At 41.7% G+C, this 18,311-nt stretch overlaps 2 protein-coding genes across 6 annotated transcripts; one reads left to right on the plus strand and one right to left on the minus strand.

Moving 5' to 3' along the window:
* Window positions 1–36: 36 nt before the first annotated feature.
* On the minus strand, window positions 37–12,273 carry MITD1 (microtubule interacting and trafficking domain containing 1). 4 transcript variants are annotated; one of them, XR_011165413.1, is made up of 8 exons: window positions 12,113–12,273; window positions 6,319–6,420; window positions 2,994–3,130; window positions 2,824–2,910; window positions 1,838–1,953; window positions 648–717; window positions 493–553; window positions 341–418 (listed from the first exon to the last, which is right to left on the minus strand). XR_011165413.1 is itself a non-coding variant. In XM_069072995.1 (7 exons), the coding sequence occupies exons 1-7, from the start codon at window positions 12,261–12,263 to the stop codon at window positions 323–325; spliced, it is 750 nt and encodes a 249-aa protein (XP_068929096.1). In that variant the 5' UTR covers window positions 12,264–12,273; the 3' UTR covers window positions 37–322. The 4 variants fall into 4 exon arrangements, 3 of the variants coding, with proteins under 3 accessions (XP_068929096.1, XP_068929098.1, XP_068929097.1); XM_069072995.1 differs by lacking the exon at window positions 648–717 and having other exon boundaries at window positions 37–418; XM_069072997.1 differs by having other exon boundaries at window positions 37–553.
* Window positions 12,274–12,366: 93 nt separating this feature from the next.
* MRPL30 (mitochondrial ribosomal protein L30) lies at window positions 12,367–17,307 on the plus strand. Of its 2 annotated transcripts, none has more exons than XM_069073000.1 (6): window positions 12,367–12,506; window positions 13,814–13,900; window positions 14,685–14,765; window positions 16,615–16,761; window positions 16,935–17,008; window positions 17,113–17,307. In XM_069073000.1, exons 2-6 carry the CDS (start codon window positions 13,850–13,852, stop codon window positions 17,243–17,245), a joined length of 486 nt encoding a protein of 161 aa, XP_068929101.1. In that variant the 5' UTR covers window positions 12,367–12,506; window positions 13,814–13,849; the 3' UTR covers window positions 17,246–17,307. The 2 variants fall into 2 exon arrangements, with proteins under 2 accessions (XP_068929101.1, XP_068929102.1); XM_069073001.1 differs by lacking the exon at window positions 12,367–12,506 and adding an exon at window positions 12,716–12,933.
* The last annotated feature ends 1,004 nt before the right edge of the window (window positions 17,308–18,311 follow it).

The raw sequence follows: 18,311 nt of genomic DNA on the forward strand, positions 1-18,311 counted from the left end.
AATTTCTCTTTTGGAACAGAATGAGATGAGTCGGAATTAGGAAAGTGCAAATTTTAATTTGGTGCTCTCTGCTTTGTTTACTTTAGACTATACCCCTTAAGGCAAATTAGAGTTAGTCTAACTAATATTTTCAAACCAATGATGTGGCCAGAGAAGAAACAATGTCAGTCATATTAAACTATGTATTAATTAAAACAGTATCCAAATCAACAGAAATATGAAATTAGATTTACTATCACATTTTCATTTACAGGAATGATCATTGTGTAAAAAAATATTTAAAATTCAATATTCATTTAAAATACGAGGTCAGAGATAACCATTATATTTTCTTTGTGTGCTTAGTGTGAAAAATGTCCACTGTTGTTTCATGACACGGTCTCAGGTCAAAATCACAATATCCAAGTGCAAAACGCCCCTAGGAAGAAAGAGAAATTGTTATTAATGACATAAAATGGTGTCATTCATTAATAAGATAAGGCTATGTCCTACCTGTGGTTTCTTAAAATAATCAAGTCCCCTTCCAATCTTAATCATCCATCCATTGTTGAACCTATTGAAATTAGAAATGTAATTATATAAACAAAAAAGTTAAATGACAGGCTAAATGCCAGCGCAATTTCCTCTAGCCAAGGGAAGTCTCTTACTTGATCAGGTGTATGAGAGTAGAATCAACACCAGGTTTAATCTTGGGCTGTGTCTATATAAAGGGACAAGCTGCAAAAAAATTAGGCGATTGGATGAGCTGGCAAATATTATAACAGTTTAGCTGACTGACCCACTGAATTCTACCATTGTCCACATAACACTATTTTGCCAAACTAAACTGAATTTTTCATTGGATTCACTGAGGACACAACTTCCTTGTTTTGACAACTTATAATATCAACCATACTTTTTTGTATGTTTTGTGATTATGATCTGTGGGTGAGATGTGAACCCCATTTTGTCCCCGAGCTACCAAATCTCTAACATCTCATCCACCGTTCTTCTACCATCTTAGTATACTGTACTATGGCCCCCTTGAAAGTAGTCCAATACATCTGGAGTCTATTAATGAGACCAATCCCCTTCTGTACAAGTAAGAAGTTATCTTACAACTTATTACCAGGAAAAAAAAAGTTATGGTTGCTTCAAAAAAACTTCATGGTATAAGATTCGTGTGGGAATGTGTTTAAGCTGGGAAATGGGTGAGACAGTCCAGTCAGCTAACTATTAATCATTCCAAGGCGAGTTAATAACATTTCTATGTTCTATTGCTTTTCTAGGTTCTATTGTTAAGCTCTGGTTATTGGGACAATAGTTTGCTTGGTAAGCAGATATTTGTTTTAAAGGGGAAAAAAAAAGGATTAGGAACCCAAAAATAGTATTTTTAAAAATACTGCTGTTACAAGATGGCCCAGGCCACTTGATTTTAAAAACTAACAATCGAAGCTGATTTAACCCATCAATAGTTATTAATGAATTTTCTTATAAACAGGTATCTAAGTCAGAACTATTTTCCTGTCACATAGGAAGCTGAAGTATGAAAGTATCACAATAATCATATCACTGTTTATAATGATTTGGCGAATGGAGAAAACAGTCCCTTGAAAGAATATACTGGACTATATCTTGTTCCATTAAGAAACTAAAAATTTAGACATGTCACGAAATGGTACCAAATTTTTTTAAGAAATCAAGAGAACAATAAAATTTAGTCATATCCAAAGTTGTAATCATTAAACACAAAAATTGACTATAAAATTATGGAAAAATTAGTGAAAAGAGAAAGGAGTGTCTTAAGTTTTCCTATCAAAATGACATATGGCTTAAAAATGAAAACTACAACACCAACCTAATTTCTCGATCATGTATTGAAGAAGAGAATTCTATTTGCAGCTCTATTCCATGTTCACTTAGTGATTCTTTTATTTCTTCCAAGCCACTGGTCTGCTGAACCTTCCCACTGCCCTGTGAACAGCAAATATATATACACATGTGTGTACACATGTATGTGTATGTATATATACACGCATATATATATGTTTCTCTTTAATTCTGACTGACTTTTGTATGTATATTACAGATGACTGAAAAGCAGTTTTATTAGTTCAATGCTTACTTTTTAAAAAGAGGAAATATGATGTATTAAGGAACAATAATGTAGCATTTTAAATAATTTCCCTTTCCAGTGTAAACACGAACTCAGTCCCGTTTACAATTTAGTAACACTATAGTCAATCAAATGGAAGTGGACAGAGCAGAACTTGCAGTTAGGCAGATTTCTAATATCCAAATTAGACACCTACTAGCCATGTGATCCTAGGCAACTCACTTCTCTACATCTCAATTTCTTCATCAAAAAATGGGCATAATAATAGCAACTAATTCCCAGACTTGTTAGAAGTTGTAAACCTTAAATAAACGTAAGCTATTATTCCACCTTATGAAACTGATATAAAAGTCATCAGAAACAGAACTACCTGAAAATTGCTTTATGTCAATCATTCCTGTTATATAAACTCATTCCTAAAAAAAAAAAAAAACAGCATAATGGAATATGGTGGTGTTTAAAAGAACACTGGATTAAAAATCATGTGACTAAGATTCTAGATTTATATCTGCCACTGAGGACCTTGGGTAAGGCCTTTACCCTCTCTGGGACTGTTTCTTCATGTGTAAAGTCAGGGGGCTGGACTAGACTGTTTCTAAGACAACTTTACAGCTTTATGCATTTATTCCATTGTACACATGATATTTGATATGTGTTCCTTTGATTGTGCTGCATTTTATAACTAGTGAAGGAAGGAAGAAAGAATATTAATACATTCGAGTACTTACTTCATCCATAGAAGTAAGAAGATGAATAGTTTTCACTTTAGACGTTTGCTTAACAAGCATCTCACAGAATCGAAGAAAGTTGTACAGCTAAAAGATACCAATAATAAAATTTAGCTAACCAGCAAAACTTAAATATTAACATTTTTGTATTTAAGTTATATTTCACTTGCCTGGTGAGTGTTTCTAATATAGGGATCTTCTATCCATACTTCAGTAACAGCTGCATTAAGGTATTGTTGAAAAAGTGACTCATAACTAAAGCCTGTTGCATTCTCTTCTATTTTAATTTGCTTGTGGTATTTTCCTTCTGACAAAACACATTAAATTCAACAAACATTTAAGTTCCTTGTGCATATAAAATACTTTGTTGCGTGTTTGTTGGCGGGAAAATATAGAATTTAGATAAAAACAGAATTCCAACCCTCAAAAAGTTTATAATCTAGCAGGGAGAAAGACAGACAGACAGACATTTCTGCTTCGGTTGTCTGAAGGATGAGTGATTTCACTGGTATGAGTACTCCTACCATCAACAATGATCACTACCTCTTAATGTTTTAGCATATGTTCTTGAAGAGCTATTGTGGCCAAAAGATTAATCAACCTAAGGTCAATATGATGATAATTAATCTGGTGCAACAACTATTTTATACAAGACAATACATAAGCACTTAAGAGAAATGTAGTCGGTGGTATGTGATGTTAGGGGATATGGGTATGAAAGGTTCCGTGAGGAACTGACATCTGAATTAGACTTTATAATTAGTAAGGGGAGGATCTGCCAGTGTGAATTTCAGGGATAAGAGGCCTTGTGAACAGTGCCCAGAGGCAGGAAGGCGCAATATATTCAAGAGATGTAATCGCTTACCCAGTTATAGAGTTTCCCTGGAGTATTGCATCTGTGGAGAATAACAGTATAATGCCAGAAAACCTACAGTGGTACCAGGCAAGGCTGAAGAATTGGATTTGACTTGGGAGGCAACAGGAGACCAAGGAAGGCTTCTGGGTAGAAGGATGACGGGTAGACTTATGAACAAGGTAGGCATCGTGCAGAGGTAAAAGGGCAGTTTGAAATGGGAAAAGCTGTTGTAATTGGGCAGGGGCCAATATAGAATGGTTGTGTCAGTAAGGAGGAGAGATGGTGCTGAAGGTAGAATTAACAAGAATCACTTTGTAACACTGACAAAAATGGTGACATTAAGACAAAGACTAGGTTTTTCTTAAGACACTGAGTTTGAGGTACCAGTGGTAACAGCCAAATAAAAGTACACTACAGGCCGTTAGTAATGCAAGACTGAAGGCTGAGACAAGTATCAGAGCAGAATCTATAGATTTCAGAGTTATCTACAGAGATAAGGTGCAAATGACAGGGAAAAGAAAAAACAGACCAATGACAGAACCTTGCAAGATACTTACCTTACGAAGAAAAAAAGCTATGGAAGAATGGTTAGAGAAGAACTCAACGAGGGCTGTATTTCAAAAGCCAGGGAAAGGCAAAGTATCCATAAGGAGGCGATTAATCAGTGTCAAATACTGGAGAAAGAGCAGGGAGAATGAAGACCAAAAAAAAAGCTATTGAATTTGGCAATTAGGAGGCAATTTCTGACTTGGACAGTTCGGTCTCAATGGAGTAGGAGGGGCAAAAGCCAGACAGCAAAGGGTGAGGAGAAAGTGGATGGTAAGGAAGTAGCGGCATTGGCTTTAAATAAATTGTAATTTATTAATTTAAATTAAAAAAATTTAAATAAGAATTCTGACCATGAAAAGGAAGGAAATAGCACAATAATACCAGGGATAGCCTAGAAAGGTCAAGGCAAAGGGTTAGGAAGACCACAACCGCCTTGTAATGGTGAAAACACGGAAGGAACACTCTTCCATATGAACTAACACCCGTACACTGTCCACAAGATTCGCATACCCCAGATTAATGTGAGGGTGTTCTCTCCAGCTGAGTCTGATCATTTTTTGCTGTCATCTTTTGTTGGCTTAGCAGAACCATAACTCCTGTTATATCCTGGCTGTTCTCTTTGGATGTTAAGTCCTTTGGCAATTTTAGACAAGGATGGAGTATAATATATTTAATGCAATATTTTATGGTGCCTTTCAAGTCTGCTTTAAGCCCTGTAAAAAGCTGATTTTAGTCAGAGAAACCCAGAAAGACAGCCTCAGAAGTCACAGTAACGTCTCTTCACTGATCCTATGAACTTGATTTAATTATCCCTTATTCATTTCAGTCTGTTTCATTTTTGTCTTGAGATCCCTAACACTTAGAACAGTGCCTGAGATACAGTAGGCACTTAATAAATGTTTATTCAATGATCCAGAAGCCTTTAAGGCTTTTTTTTTTTAAAAAACACCATGATGTATAGTTAGTCTCCAGTTTATTAAAAAAGGGTTTTTGGAGTGTGTGTAGAGTATACTTCGGAGTATATTTTTCCACAGAAATAAGATTATAAATGACAGATTCCTAGGTTAGTACAGACTCTCAAAAGATTTATTTAGTACATAATATTAGCTAAATCATTTAATTATTAGCTATTAACTATTCTCAATAATTAACAAATAGATTAAGTACTAGTAATCTCCATAACAAATTTTCAGTGGGAAAATGCCTTCTTAGCTACAGCTGTAACCACTACATCTCTGTTCCCCTCTATTCTACAGGGGACTGCTTCCCTCAGCCTAAACTGGCATAGCTGAGAAGGCTGAGAAAGATAAGTGGGACAGCTGGTTGGTGAAAGCTCTGGGACTGAGGGTTGAGTTTCAGCAGAAAAGGTGGGGAAAGTCCACCATGAGCAAAAAGCATAGCAGTAGGGAGGGAGAGAAGTGTGGATTATTCCGAGTACGTCAGGAAAATAATCTGAGCTACAGCTGGATAGGTTAGTCTTCATGTAGGCAACGGAAAAAATACTGAGATTTTTGAACAGTGGAATGATGTAACCCTAATCACATATTAGGAAGATTCAGTGGTGCAGAGGAAGGGCTAGAAAAGGCTTGCTAAGTAACATTTAATGATTTGAAGTGCTTTACTAAAGGAAGGAGAAAAGAAACAATATTTAGGTCAGTCACCAAACCTAAAGGATCAGGAAATCTCTACAAGGCTGTCAAAAGAGTTTATTGAGGTATTCTAGTTGTACTAGTAATTTAATAAAGGACAATATACCAAAACACAACACTGATGCGTATGTAAAACACTGCTTTGGAGAGAGGATTGCAAAACAACATCTTATGAGGTCCCATAATAAAATCTTTCAAGATAAATGAAGGTCCAGTCATTCACAGCTTGGTTCAACATGTAAACTACCCTGTTTACTTTTTTTTTTTTTGCCTTTTGGAGGGCAATTGGGGTTAAGTAACAAGGTTACACGGCTAGTTTTTTTTGTGTGGGTGGTATCTGAGGCCGGAACCGAACCGGCAGGCAGCGCTTTACTCACTGAGCCACCTAGCCACCCCCGCTGTTTACTTTTAATAACTGGTTTTTAAAAGTATATTTCTTACCTTCTTTTTCTTGCTCCAAGAACTTCTTTATGTCTTCTGCTCTGTCCATGTAGTCAGAAATTTTTTGTCTTAAGTGACATCTCTTTGCATTGTCTTTGGTGCCTATAATTTAAAAATTATAGAATTTAAAATTATGTATTTTCCAATTTTCAGAGTATTTCATTTATCACAAGCATTATTTCTAATTCTAAATTTTTCCTAAGAACTTTCTTTTTATCAAAATTGTTCACCTTTGTTCATATGCTTTAATTTCTGGGGTAAATATATTAAAGACAGTTTTGTCTTGGGATAAGAAAAGAGTGCACTACATTTATGAGGGATATTATGTCAAGTTATCTGGATTACAAAGAGTGAATGAAGAAAGTAATATGAAATAAAGCTAGAAAGTGGTTTGGGGCCAAACTCTGGAGGGCCATAAATGCCAGGCTTAGGAGCTTGTACTTTATTATCCTTTAGACAACAGGGAGCCCCTGAAGATTTCTGAGCAGGACAATGAAGTGGGCAGCCTTGTCATTTTATTTATATACAAATTTAGAAAGAGCTCACACGACAAGACGAAAGAGGTGTAAGGGCCAAAATCAGAGTAGTGGCGATACAGGGTGTCAGGATCCCCTGTGCCGTGCCCATCTCCTCTCTTTTTACTATTAGAAGACACTGTTTTCTAGAGCTAAGGCCCAGGAAGCAAGCTGTGCCCTGAGCCTGGCATAACAACAGTTCTTTGAGGTCACTCCCCGGATGAAATCAGCTGCAGCAAAATGCCCGGATTGTTTCACACCAGCACCAGGCTGTTCCTGAGCTCAGACAATCACCTGGAAAATTCATGTTCTCAGTCATGAAGCCCTGCTATGAAACAAACTTGTCTCATTGTTGCTGCTACCCCTCCATTGTCAGGGCTACAGCTCACTGTGTATTCACTGCTGTGTGTGTGTATGTGCACGCGCGCGCGTGTACTGACAATACACATATGTAGGGTGGAGTCACCGATCCAAGGGAGTTGGGATTTCCACAATAGGGAGAAAATGAATTGCACGGGACTTTTGTACAACAATGTAATTGTACCAAGCATTGTTCTGGTTCTGCTCACTTTACTCTGTAACAATTCATCAGTCTTCTCATGTTTCTGTCCCTTTTTTTACTTAAAATACTCCATTAATCCACGTATCATAATTTGCTTATCCAACTCATGAGATCTCTTAGTTTCTCATTCTTTGCTACTGTGATCAAATTAATATTACCTCAAATTTCTACTCTATTGATTCCATGCTTGTATTGATTTTTTTTTTTATAACTGAGTCTACATCTGCCTAAAGTCCCCTTTCTATGTCCTTGAATAGAGCTCAGGAATTTAACTCTCTCCCTTGAGTTAAAGTTAGAATTGATAGGGAAAACTTATCTACCATACCTTCAGCTCCTGGGAAGTGTTTGTTATCTTTAAAGGCCTAAAACCTGATCTGGTATATTTCCAAAAGGTATATACTGTCAGTCCTTGCCAATCCTTGTACAATTAAGGAGGGTCTTATCTCCCTAACAAACCCTCCCAGGAGCCAGTGAGTCTGCTATCCCCTCTCCACTAACAATGTCCTTAGAATGCAGATGAATCCCATAATTCAATCAAGCATTCCTTAATCCCAGAGAGGGGTGGTTACTAGACCCAAAATGCTAGTTTGCTTTCTTTGATGTAACCATTTATATCGCCCCCATTTTCATGATGCAGTCTAACCTGTAACCTCAACGATTTGTTTTCCCCACCTACCCAATTCTATTCTTTGTTGTCGTGCTTCCCAACACTATAAGAAGACTAGTGAGCCTCACCTCTTGGTAATACATTGATCATGCTTGGAACCTTGTCTTTCATTTCACCTCAATCGTCAAATGTTTAACACTATAATAAAAAGTGCTGCTATCAATAGTTTTGGACATATGAGTCTTAAATCTTTGTGATATATGTCTAGTATACAGAGTGTGACATTTTGGGTACAGCTCCACATTGCTTTCCAAAATGCACCAATTCACAGATCCCACAACAGTGCGTCAGTGTGACAATCCTCTCACAACACTTCCAACTATTATTTTCCTTTTTTATCATCTTCTCCAATCTGATGATGGGTGTGAGGTGGAACCTTAAAACTGTTTTAGTTTTTCTCTCTGCTATTATAAACAATTTGAAACATTTCCATATGACTATTGATAACCTGCTTTTCTTCTAGAGATTGCCTGTTCATGTTCCAGGAGTCACTTTTTATAGTGATTCTTGTCCAGGCTTACCTTGAATTCACTTAGTAACTATGTATTAAGTACCTACTATGTCACATGTTAAGCCCTGGGGAAAGTACAAAGTTTGGATAAGACACATGCCCTGTGATGAGGGGAACCCTTTTGAACTCAGATAGAATTGTCCCATTTGATGAGGCATTTGCATGAGGCCATAAGCCTTTCATTGTGGCTCTGCCCAAACCTTTGTTACTAGTTTGGCCCTCCATTGTCCATCTACTTCCCACCCTTGAGCCTATAAAAATATCTATACCCAAATCAACTGTTTCCCCGACCTAATTAACTCCTCCTCTAGACCACCCTTAGATTCCTCCCACAACCTTTCTGTATATAAGACCCCATCTTGCTCCATGTGGTGTGAGAGAGCCATAGAATTTTCTAGCACAGACTTACTGTGTCCAATACAAGCTTAATAAACTTTACTTTTCTTTGACTGAGAGAAGCCTTGAGTCGAATCCATTCAGCAGGATCCGGAGTGTTGGTGTTTGGGGGTCTCGTTCACCCCTAACCCAATACCTCATCATTTTATGGTAACTTCTTCACCTGCTCTTAGACATAACACAAATGGCTAAAGTATGCATTCTGTAAGCACATTCAAACCTTCACAAAAGCCCAGGTGTGAGGCCTTATCATGGTGTGCAGGAGGGGCAGCCAGCATGCAATCTTGGAGAAAGACTGTTGTCCAAACACCACCCTGACGCACTAGCGAAGAGTCATAGGATTATGAATTTAGATCCAGAAGGGACTTTAGGCCAACTCCTTCATTTTTCAGATAAGAAAACTACCACTGCCCAAGGTCACACAAGTACCATTTGAAATGGTCCTCCAACTCTAAACCCAGTATTCTTTCCATATTCCCACAGTGCCTTAGAGTCAAGTCCATGGTTCCAGCCAGAAATATACTAGGTCAGAACTGTAACTAGAATGGAACAAAGTGTTTTGTCCTATGGCGCTTAAATGGGGAAGCAAACTTCCCCTAGTGACAACTGTCACCCAAAGGTGTCACCTAGCAGTCTGCCAAAGGGCAGCATAACTGTCCCAGAGGTAAGTTAAAGAGTAGAGTCACAAAATAAAATCCTGCATGAGATGTGAGGGGAATGGCCACTACTGGCTGGGATTGGGGATGGATGGGAGTTAGGAACCAGAAGGGAGATCAAAAAAAGGTTTCCTTCCAAGAAGCACTTGAGGTTTAAAGGATAAATAGGAATTATACCAGCAAAGATGAGAAGGGAAGGTGCTTCGGGAATAGGAAACTGGCTGAAGGCAAGACACCTGGAAGCTAATTTGTGTTTGTTTGAGAGGCAGAATTACCTAAATAAACTAGAATACAGACTGTGGAAAGGAGTTTACTCATCTGTAAAATGAGGAGGGAGGAGACATCAGTCCCACCTTGCTATGAGGATCAAGCTGAAATACATTAAAATGCTTTGCAAACTTTAAATACCATTTATTGTTATTGTAAAGTGAGGGAGATACATTATTATTTGTGAGCCTGCCAAGAAGACCTTGGTTCATATTCTGTTTCTGATGCAAGCTGCATAATGTCACATTAAAGTGTAACGCAAATGTCTTTTGTGTGGTTGTTATATATTGAGATGGTTACATTGTTATTAATGTGAGTTAGTTTTGTCTCCCCAGCTCCCTAGATCATAAATTCATTTGGAGCAAAGACCAAATCTTACACTTCTGTACCCCTAAAGCACCTAGCCTGGCACATCTACAGTCAGATATTTAGCTGATTATCAAACAGAGTAGACACATTGTCTCAGGGATTTACAATGCATCAAGTTTTGCCTTTTGTACTTGTTAACACATTAGTAATTACAATGTCTTTTGTCATTGCCCCTACACCACTTCGTCTAAGCAAACATTCAGTATTTGTTAATGGCCTATGTGCCTGGCACTGTGCTAGGGTCACAAGGACGGAATTTTGAAAGGAGAGAACGGTCAGTACGTACACAAAAGCACAACTAGGAAAGAAATTTATACAATAATACCATATAAAGACAACTTGAAAAAACTTCAGATTTTTAACAATGCAATGGCCAGTGACTGTTCCAAAGGACTGATGATGAAGCATGTTACCCCTCAATGCAGAATAAAGCCTATGTTTTAGGACTTGGCCAGTGTGGCGATGCCTTCTGCTAGGCTACACATACTTCTTACAAGGACTTTGTGGTTCTTTTCTTTTTTTCTCCCACCAACTCAGGGGAGAATAAGTTACTGAAATAGGTTTTTAAAAAATGCACCTCAATTGGCGGCAGCACAATGTCCTCAACCCCCTTCTCTGTTGAATCACGCCGGCGGCCAAGGCCCCCATACACACATGCTGAAAACCAGTGTGCCTTCAAGGCCCTCACTGCTGCACAGTACGGGCGGGGCGCATCTCCGCTGTCTGCACCTCCCCACTTCCAACTGCGCCCCGGAATTCCTCCAAAACTTCCGGCCAGGTTCCAGCACTTGGGGTGACGATGGGCTGTCTGTGCTTGAGAGTAATGCCACTGCACACAATGATGACTTCGAGGCTCTACTCTGAAAGCAGCCGCCTGGGTGATCCCGTGGGCCAGCTTTGTTGGCAGTGACTTCCTCCAGCCAGCACAGAACTAACACTGGGTGTCTGAACCCCAACCAGGAGGTCACAAAGAATGCACAGGAGGGGGTGAGGCGGGGTCCGGCCTTCCTGGCGGCGGCTGACATCAGCGGTGTGTGCCCCTCCTTGGGGCTCCGTGAGGCTGGTCACTCCCACGCGCCCACCAGCCCCAGCTCCTGCTCTGGAGAAGACGGCACCGTCTGATGCTAAGAAGTCTGCGAGAGTCAGCCGGAGAACGAGGGCGCGGGAGAGAAGAGAAGGCCCCGAAGGCGCAGGGACGGGGGCGAGCCAAGGCGGCAGCGGCGGCCCCTCAGAAGGAGACGGACCGTGCCTGGGATCTGCCCGCCTGCCCAAGAGCCTTGGTGTCGAATCCGGGGAGGCCGCGGGCCGCTAGCCCCGGCACTCCTGGGGGCCCATTCTGAGCTCCACTTCCCCGGGAGCCCAGCCAGGAGACAAGCCAAGGAAGGGCGCCCTGGCGGTGCCCCCCTCCTGGGCGCCAGACCAGACCGGCGGGGGGAGCAGGAGTCCGACACAGGGGGTAGGCCGGCCGGGATCCCGGGTGGGAGGGGGCTGGTCCCCAGGGAGCCTGGAAGGGTGGGAAGCTCGGGGGCGAGGTCCTCCGGGACCGCCCTCCCTCCTGCGCAGGGAGGAGCCAAGGAGAGCGGGTCGGTCCTGGGAGCTAAGTGCGGAGTCTGGTGCGTGGGCAAGCAGAGCCCCGCGGGGTGAGGTGCAGCAGGAAGCAGGCTCCGGGCGGGGCGCTGCGGGATGCTGCGCGGGAAGCATCCACCACCGGGGCTTCCTAAGTGAAGACTTCCTAAACCCCATAACAATGTATGAGCCGCGCCTGCTGTCCGCCCCCGCCCCCCGCTGCCCCCCCACTGTGCCTGCCGCCCCCCCGCCGCGCGGTCCGAGCACCCCTCCCCCCCCACTCACCTTTAAGCACCTGCAGCAGCATATCGATGCCCTCCTGATAACACACCAGAGCCTCCTGGTACCGAGAGCTGGCGTCCAGCTCCACCGCCCGCTTCAGGAGCGTGCTCGCCGCCGCACCGTCCGACTGCTGGGCCAGCCCCGGCGCAGCCATCCCCGCAGCAGGCAGCCCATCCACTGATGCCCCGCCCCGGGAGGAGCACGCATGCGCGCGCCGCTTCCGGGAAGCGGTCACGTGGCTCCCGGGGCGGTGCAGCTATCGCGATACTCGGCTCTGGGGGGGCGTGCGCCGACCCGGGAGGCTTCCTGGAGATCGCTTCGGCCATGATTTCTTTCAGCCTCCTGGAGAAATAACTCGGAGGCAGAAACCAGAGGCGACTGTGGCCGAGCGGAGCTGGTGAGTGTGCGACGGGTGGAGAGGCCCTCCCCCCAAAACCCCTCCCTTCTCACTCGTCCTCAGGCTCGGACCTGTGGCCGGGGGCGAGGAGGCTGGGGCCTACTGGGGAGCTGACTTCCATCTTGGCCGGAAGCCTGGGAGACGACTGCGCCCCTTTCTGCTTTCCTATTGGTCAGGGAACAGCCAATGGCGTGATCTGGACGTTTTCCTATGGCCCGGAGCGGGTCACGTGACCAGAAGGTGGCCTCTGGAGGGGTGACGGGAGCGGGGAGGCCTCAAGCTTGGTATTTTCAGTCACCTCCAGCGCTTCCCGACGAAAGACTGCAGAGTTACTGGAGGGGCTTGCCGTTTCCTTCAGTGGGTCGTTTTTAAGATGGGGAAACCGAGGCAAACATGGTTAAGTGACTTACCGAGGGTCACACAGCTAGTAAGTGTCTGAGGCCCCATTTGAACAAGGGGAGATGAGCCTCCCTTACCCGGGCCTGGCGCTCTCACCCACGTCACCGAGGGGTTGACGGTTACCTCGCCGTGATGCCGGGAGAAGCTGTTCTCTTTCAGTGCTGGCCGGTTAGCCAAGGGGCCGCAGCGGTGGAGTGTTTGTTAGAATGCGCAGAAAGACACAGAAGCGGGTTGTTCTGTCACCTTTTGTGTGCTGAGCGGGGACGGGAAGCCCCGAGTAGGGCTTCCTTCCTGCGGATGCCCCCTTATGGAAGCTGTGTCTTGGTTTATGTGCCGCGGGCCTAGCTGCGGCTACTAGTTCTCTGCAGGGTCAGAGGTCAGGCCCTGACGTCATGACAGGGCGCCTCCCGCTCCTCCCTCCCACCTGCAGCAGGCCCCGCCCCTGGTGATGTCACCGTAATTTACATGGCGGGCCGAGCGGGGCCTCCTTTTCATCCTGTATCAATTACACTGACATTTTCTGACTTGTGTCAGTCAATGAGCAGCTGCTGAGCGCCAGACGCTGGGGGTGCAAAGGAGGAGATGACCGCAGATACCCAAATATGTTTTTTTCAAAACACAGTAACTGTATATAAGAAAATTCCACCTTCAAACAGTTTTTGAATGTTAGTTTTACAATTTTACCCAATGATTTGGGCTAGGAGTCATTTTGTCAAAATTAATTTTACCGTATTGATACTTAGCAGTGGGTGTTCGGCTCTGTATAAAATGCACAGAAAATGTAGTCCAGCTCTTGCTTTTAATCTTATTTGGATAATAAAAACTATACCGTGATGCTTTTTCGTAATGTTAAACAGGAGAATACGACCAGTTTCGGATAGTAATTTGTCCCTTGATGTTACTTGCAGTTTTTTGGGCAGTGAAATCATCAGTGGTGGTACTCAATGGCAGGAATTTTGCGCTTAGTGACCCAGAGCCCTCACAGTAGAGTACAGGTATGTATTTTTTTAAGCAGTTCTCATTGTTTCCCTCAGCTCCTTTCATCTTCTTCCTTCTTCAGTTTTATATAGCTCACTTCCTCAGAATCTCCGGATTTGGAAGTCCAAGTCTCACCTGAGCTGGAATCCCTCTACAAACTTCTCACCAAGTGGTCTCCAGCCTGCACTTGGAAGCAACCATTGGACAGCTCTGATTATTAGGGAGTTTTTCGTTAGCCTAAATCTACTTCTCTGCAAATTCCACACATTACTCTTAGTTCTACCATGTGAGGAGTATGTGGCTTGGACCTCAGGCTAAATCAGTGTGCTCTTTTGGTCTTGCCTGTTGCTTGTATTTATTTTTACTTACCTGAGAAAAGTGACAGTATAAATAAGGAGGCGGTGTAGGACGTGAAGTTTGTGTGTGCAAACACTGGATTGACACACATTCCTAGTCAAGAAAAGGGCATTACAGTGGACATGGATAAGCTATTCATAGACTGTGTGACCATTGGGGACTGGCAGTGGTGACAGCACAAAACTTAATGGCTTATTTAAGGAAATGGGATTGGGCAGAAACTCCAGAGGAAAATTAACCAACTGAACGTTTTAAACAGTTTTCTGTGGAGCAATTCTGGAAAAGGGATTAAAGGTGAACTGCAGTTTTCTGCTTGTGGTAGAATGGGTTATATAATCATGTGTAAGAGGAGATTGGGATGAAGCTTTTAGTGATCAACAGTGACTGGTAGATTTCTGCACTAACCAAAATATCAAAAAACTAACACTCTCTTAACTTTTCCAGAATGTGACAAAAAGTCTGGAATCTCTCACCTCAACTGAATGGATTCGTCATAAATTTACCAGGTCAAGGATTCCAGATGAAGTAAGAGATTTTTTAAAGAGTTTGGTCAGATTTTTACCTTCTTTTACTTTAAAGATTATCAATTTGTATGGGGGGCAGCTAGGTGGCACAGTAAGTAAAGCGCTGGCCCTGGAGTCAGGAGGACCCGAGTTTGGTTCCTGCCTCAAACACTTAACACCCACACAAAAAATCTAGCCTGTGACCTTGGGCAAGTTACTTAACCCCAATTGCCCTCCAAAAGGAAAAAAAAAGATTATCAGTTTGTTTGTTTGTGTTTTTAAAGCAATTGGGGTTAAGTAACTTGCTCACCGTTATGGGGCCAGTTATTTCTGAGTGTGGTGCTAAGTATCTGAGCCCAGATTCAATCCCAGGTCATCCTGACTCTGGGGCCAGTGCTCTTACTCGCTGAGCCACCTGGCCGCCCCTATCAGTTTGTTTTTAATATCAAAGATTATATGAAATTGCTAGTGAGACAGGTGACATTGTGGTGAATGATATGAGTAATGACTATTGTAAAGGCAGAGATGAAGTAATGCTTGGAATTTTGGTGTTAATAATGCACAAGTTATTCCTTGACCAAGCCAATGGTTTATGGCAAGAGGATAGGAAACTGCAATAATAACATTTGGTCTTTATCCATTTTCTCTCTTTATACTGTCTTGGTGATTTCCTCAGCTCCTATGGACTTAGTTATTTTTAGGCAGATGAATTTCAAATCTATATTTTCCAATTGCATTTTCTCTCTTATACTCAGTCTTTTTTTTTTGCTTTTTTGGAGGGCAATTGAGGTTAAGTAACTTGCCCAAGGTCACAAGGCTAGTTTTTTTTTGTGTGGGTGTTAAGTGTCTAAGGCCGAAACCAAACTCGGGTCCTCCTGACTCCTGGGCTGGTGCTTTGCTCACTGTGCCACCTAGCCACCCCATCTTATACTCAGTCTTGCATCATCAGCAGCCTATTGGACATCTCCACTTGTATATCCCATAGTCATCTCACACTTGTCTAAAACAGCTCCCCAAACCCATCCTGAAATTTCTCCATTTTTGTTAATGGTACTATCAACCCTTTCAGATCCCAAATGCTATCCCTCTCTCCCTTTTTCAGTGTCTGTTTTTGATAAGTTCTAAAAATAAATTTCGGCTCTGACCCCTTAAGCAGTCCCCTAGCTTTCCTCTTCAGCTGCACCATCCTAGGAGCAATGATGGTAATAGTAAGAATGGCTCCTGTTGATGGTTTCATAGCAACCCTTTGATGGAGGTACTGTGACTATCAGCATAGCAATTTGGCTAATTAGGAAATAAGCTTAGAAAAGATAAGTGATGGTTCCACAGCTAGTCATCAGTGAAACTGAGAATACTTTTACTTCAAGAAAGAGCCTATTGAACATACTAGTGTATTATAGGTAAATCAATATTAAACAGCTGGTTGGCAAATGGAAACAAACTTGGAGGTTTAAGAAAAGTCATCACCATTTCTCCTCATTCTGCACTCTGGTGTAGTCTAGTCACTTCTCCTTGGGTGGTAGTCATTACAGTCGTCTTACATCTGTGATGTTTCCATAGAAAATAAAATTCCCAAGCCACTTACATCTGGGCAAATTATCACAGTTGTTGATAACTATTTTTCAGGATTGTTTGTAACTTCAGGTTACTGTGTATCAAAACCACTGTTGTCCCTATGACTTAGGAAAGAAAAAACTGAAAACAGCTAATTTTTTTTAATTTTCACATTAAAAATTTGAGCTGGAAAGTTTGAAACTAGTTTATATATGTGGTGGTAAAATGTTTATTTTAGAGAGGTGAGGGGAATAGCTGAATACAAAAGACTTCTGGAATGTTTGAAAATAACTAATTTATTTATTCTATTCTTATAGGTGTTTCAGCCTACACCTGCAGCTCATCAAAAATATGGTGGGGACCCTCAACACCCTCATAAATTACACATTGTCACCAGAATTAAAAGTGTGCACAGAAGACCATACTGGGAAAAGGAAATCATAAAACTCCTTGGACTGGAGAAAGTAAACACTTTCTTTGCTGTTTACACTTGTTTTGAGCTTAGCCTGTTTCTAGATTTATGTTGCAGATTTTTTGTTACATTTATTTTTAATCTCATGAATATATTGTGTAGCTTTTAAGTAACATGAATCTTATAGTGCTATTAGGGGGTAGTAAAATTGTCTGTTCTTCATAGGCAAATACTCCACAAGTGCATAAGAATATCCCTTCAGTGAATGCAAAATTGAAAGTTGTTAAGCATCTGATAAGGTTTGTTGTGGTATCTTAAGAATAATTAATTTTTTCCGTAAAATTTTGTTCATTTTTAGAAATAACTTTTTATAACATTTTAAACACATCTTTTAATGTTGTAGAATCCAGCCATTAAAATTACCACAAGGACTTCCAACAGAAGAAGAGATGTCAGAAACTTGCCTCAAGACCACGGGTGAATTAGTAATACGTTGGCATCTAAAACCACTGGGACAGAAGGCAGATAAGGCCTAATTGCTTTCTCACTTTCTTTAAATATTCTTCATGTGTTTTCATTAAAATGTGTTTTCAACCCCCATCGTCTTCACTGACTAAGCTCTCCTTAGATATTTGAATGTCTTGAATTACTAAGAGTAATCTCCTCTTCCAATATTGAATGGATAGATGATATGTAACTCTACTTTCAAAAATCCTCCTGTAGTAAATCAGAGAACACAATTGAAACCTTCAGAGAAGCTGTTGGAAGTCAATTCTTGATTAGCTAAACATGGATCTTTTTATTTTTTTTCCTTTTCTTTTTTTTATTTTTTTTTTTTTTTAAAGCAATCAGGGTTAAGTAACTTGCTCAAGGTTACACGGCCAGTTATTTCTGGGTGTGGTGCTAAGTGTCTGAGCCCGGATTCGATCCACAAGTCATCCCGCCACTAGAGCTGGTGCTCTTACTCACTGTGCCACCTGGCCACCCCCATATAGATCTTTTTAAACTAGGCTTTCCCATCATCTTTTCTCTTTATAGCCAACCATTAATAGCAGCAGCTGCCAGACTTTTACTTACTTAAAGCCTTTGCCCTCCAAATCCCATTTAAGAGTAGAGGAGTCTTGCTACTTTTAAGAATGTTCCCTGAACTCTAGCAGGTACAGGTGTTTTCTCCTGCATTTTCTCCTGTTTTTCTCCTGGAACCCATAGCCGGGTCATCTGCCCAGGATTTGGTCTAGTGCCAGCTAATGGGGAATTGACTCTACAAACCTACCAATAACATAGGTATGTAAAAGCTATAGTATATGTATTCTAAGGTAAACATGTTTAAAACAGCCAGTTTCAAAAGTAGCTATTTAAACTAGATAAACAGGAAAAACTTTATGTAGTAGTAACTTGTACATTTTACTCTTTATAATTCCATAATATGTTCCCTTAAAGATGGAGTGGATAGAACACAAGCCCTGGAGTCAGGAGGGCCTGAATTCAAATCCAGCCTCAGATGCTTACAGGGTGTGTGACCCTGGGCAAGTCACTTAACTCTGCCTCCTCTCCCTCCCTACCCCCAGAAAAAAAGATGTGGTGCAAGAAAACTTTATTTGA

Source organism: Petaurus breviceps, unplaced genomic scaffold (genome assembly GCF_028583685.1).
Source record: "Petaurus breviceps papuanus isolate PSGF00001 unplaced genomic scaffold, PetGlider_PUasm1.0 90849, whole genome shotgun sequence".
In the NCBI taxonomy this organism is placed as follows: Eukaryota; Metazoa; Chordata; class Mammalia; order Diprotodontia; family Petauridae; genus Petaurus; species Petaurus breviceps.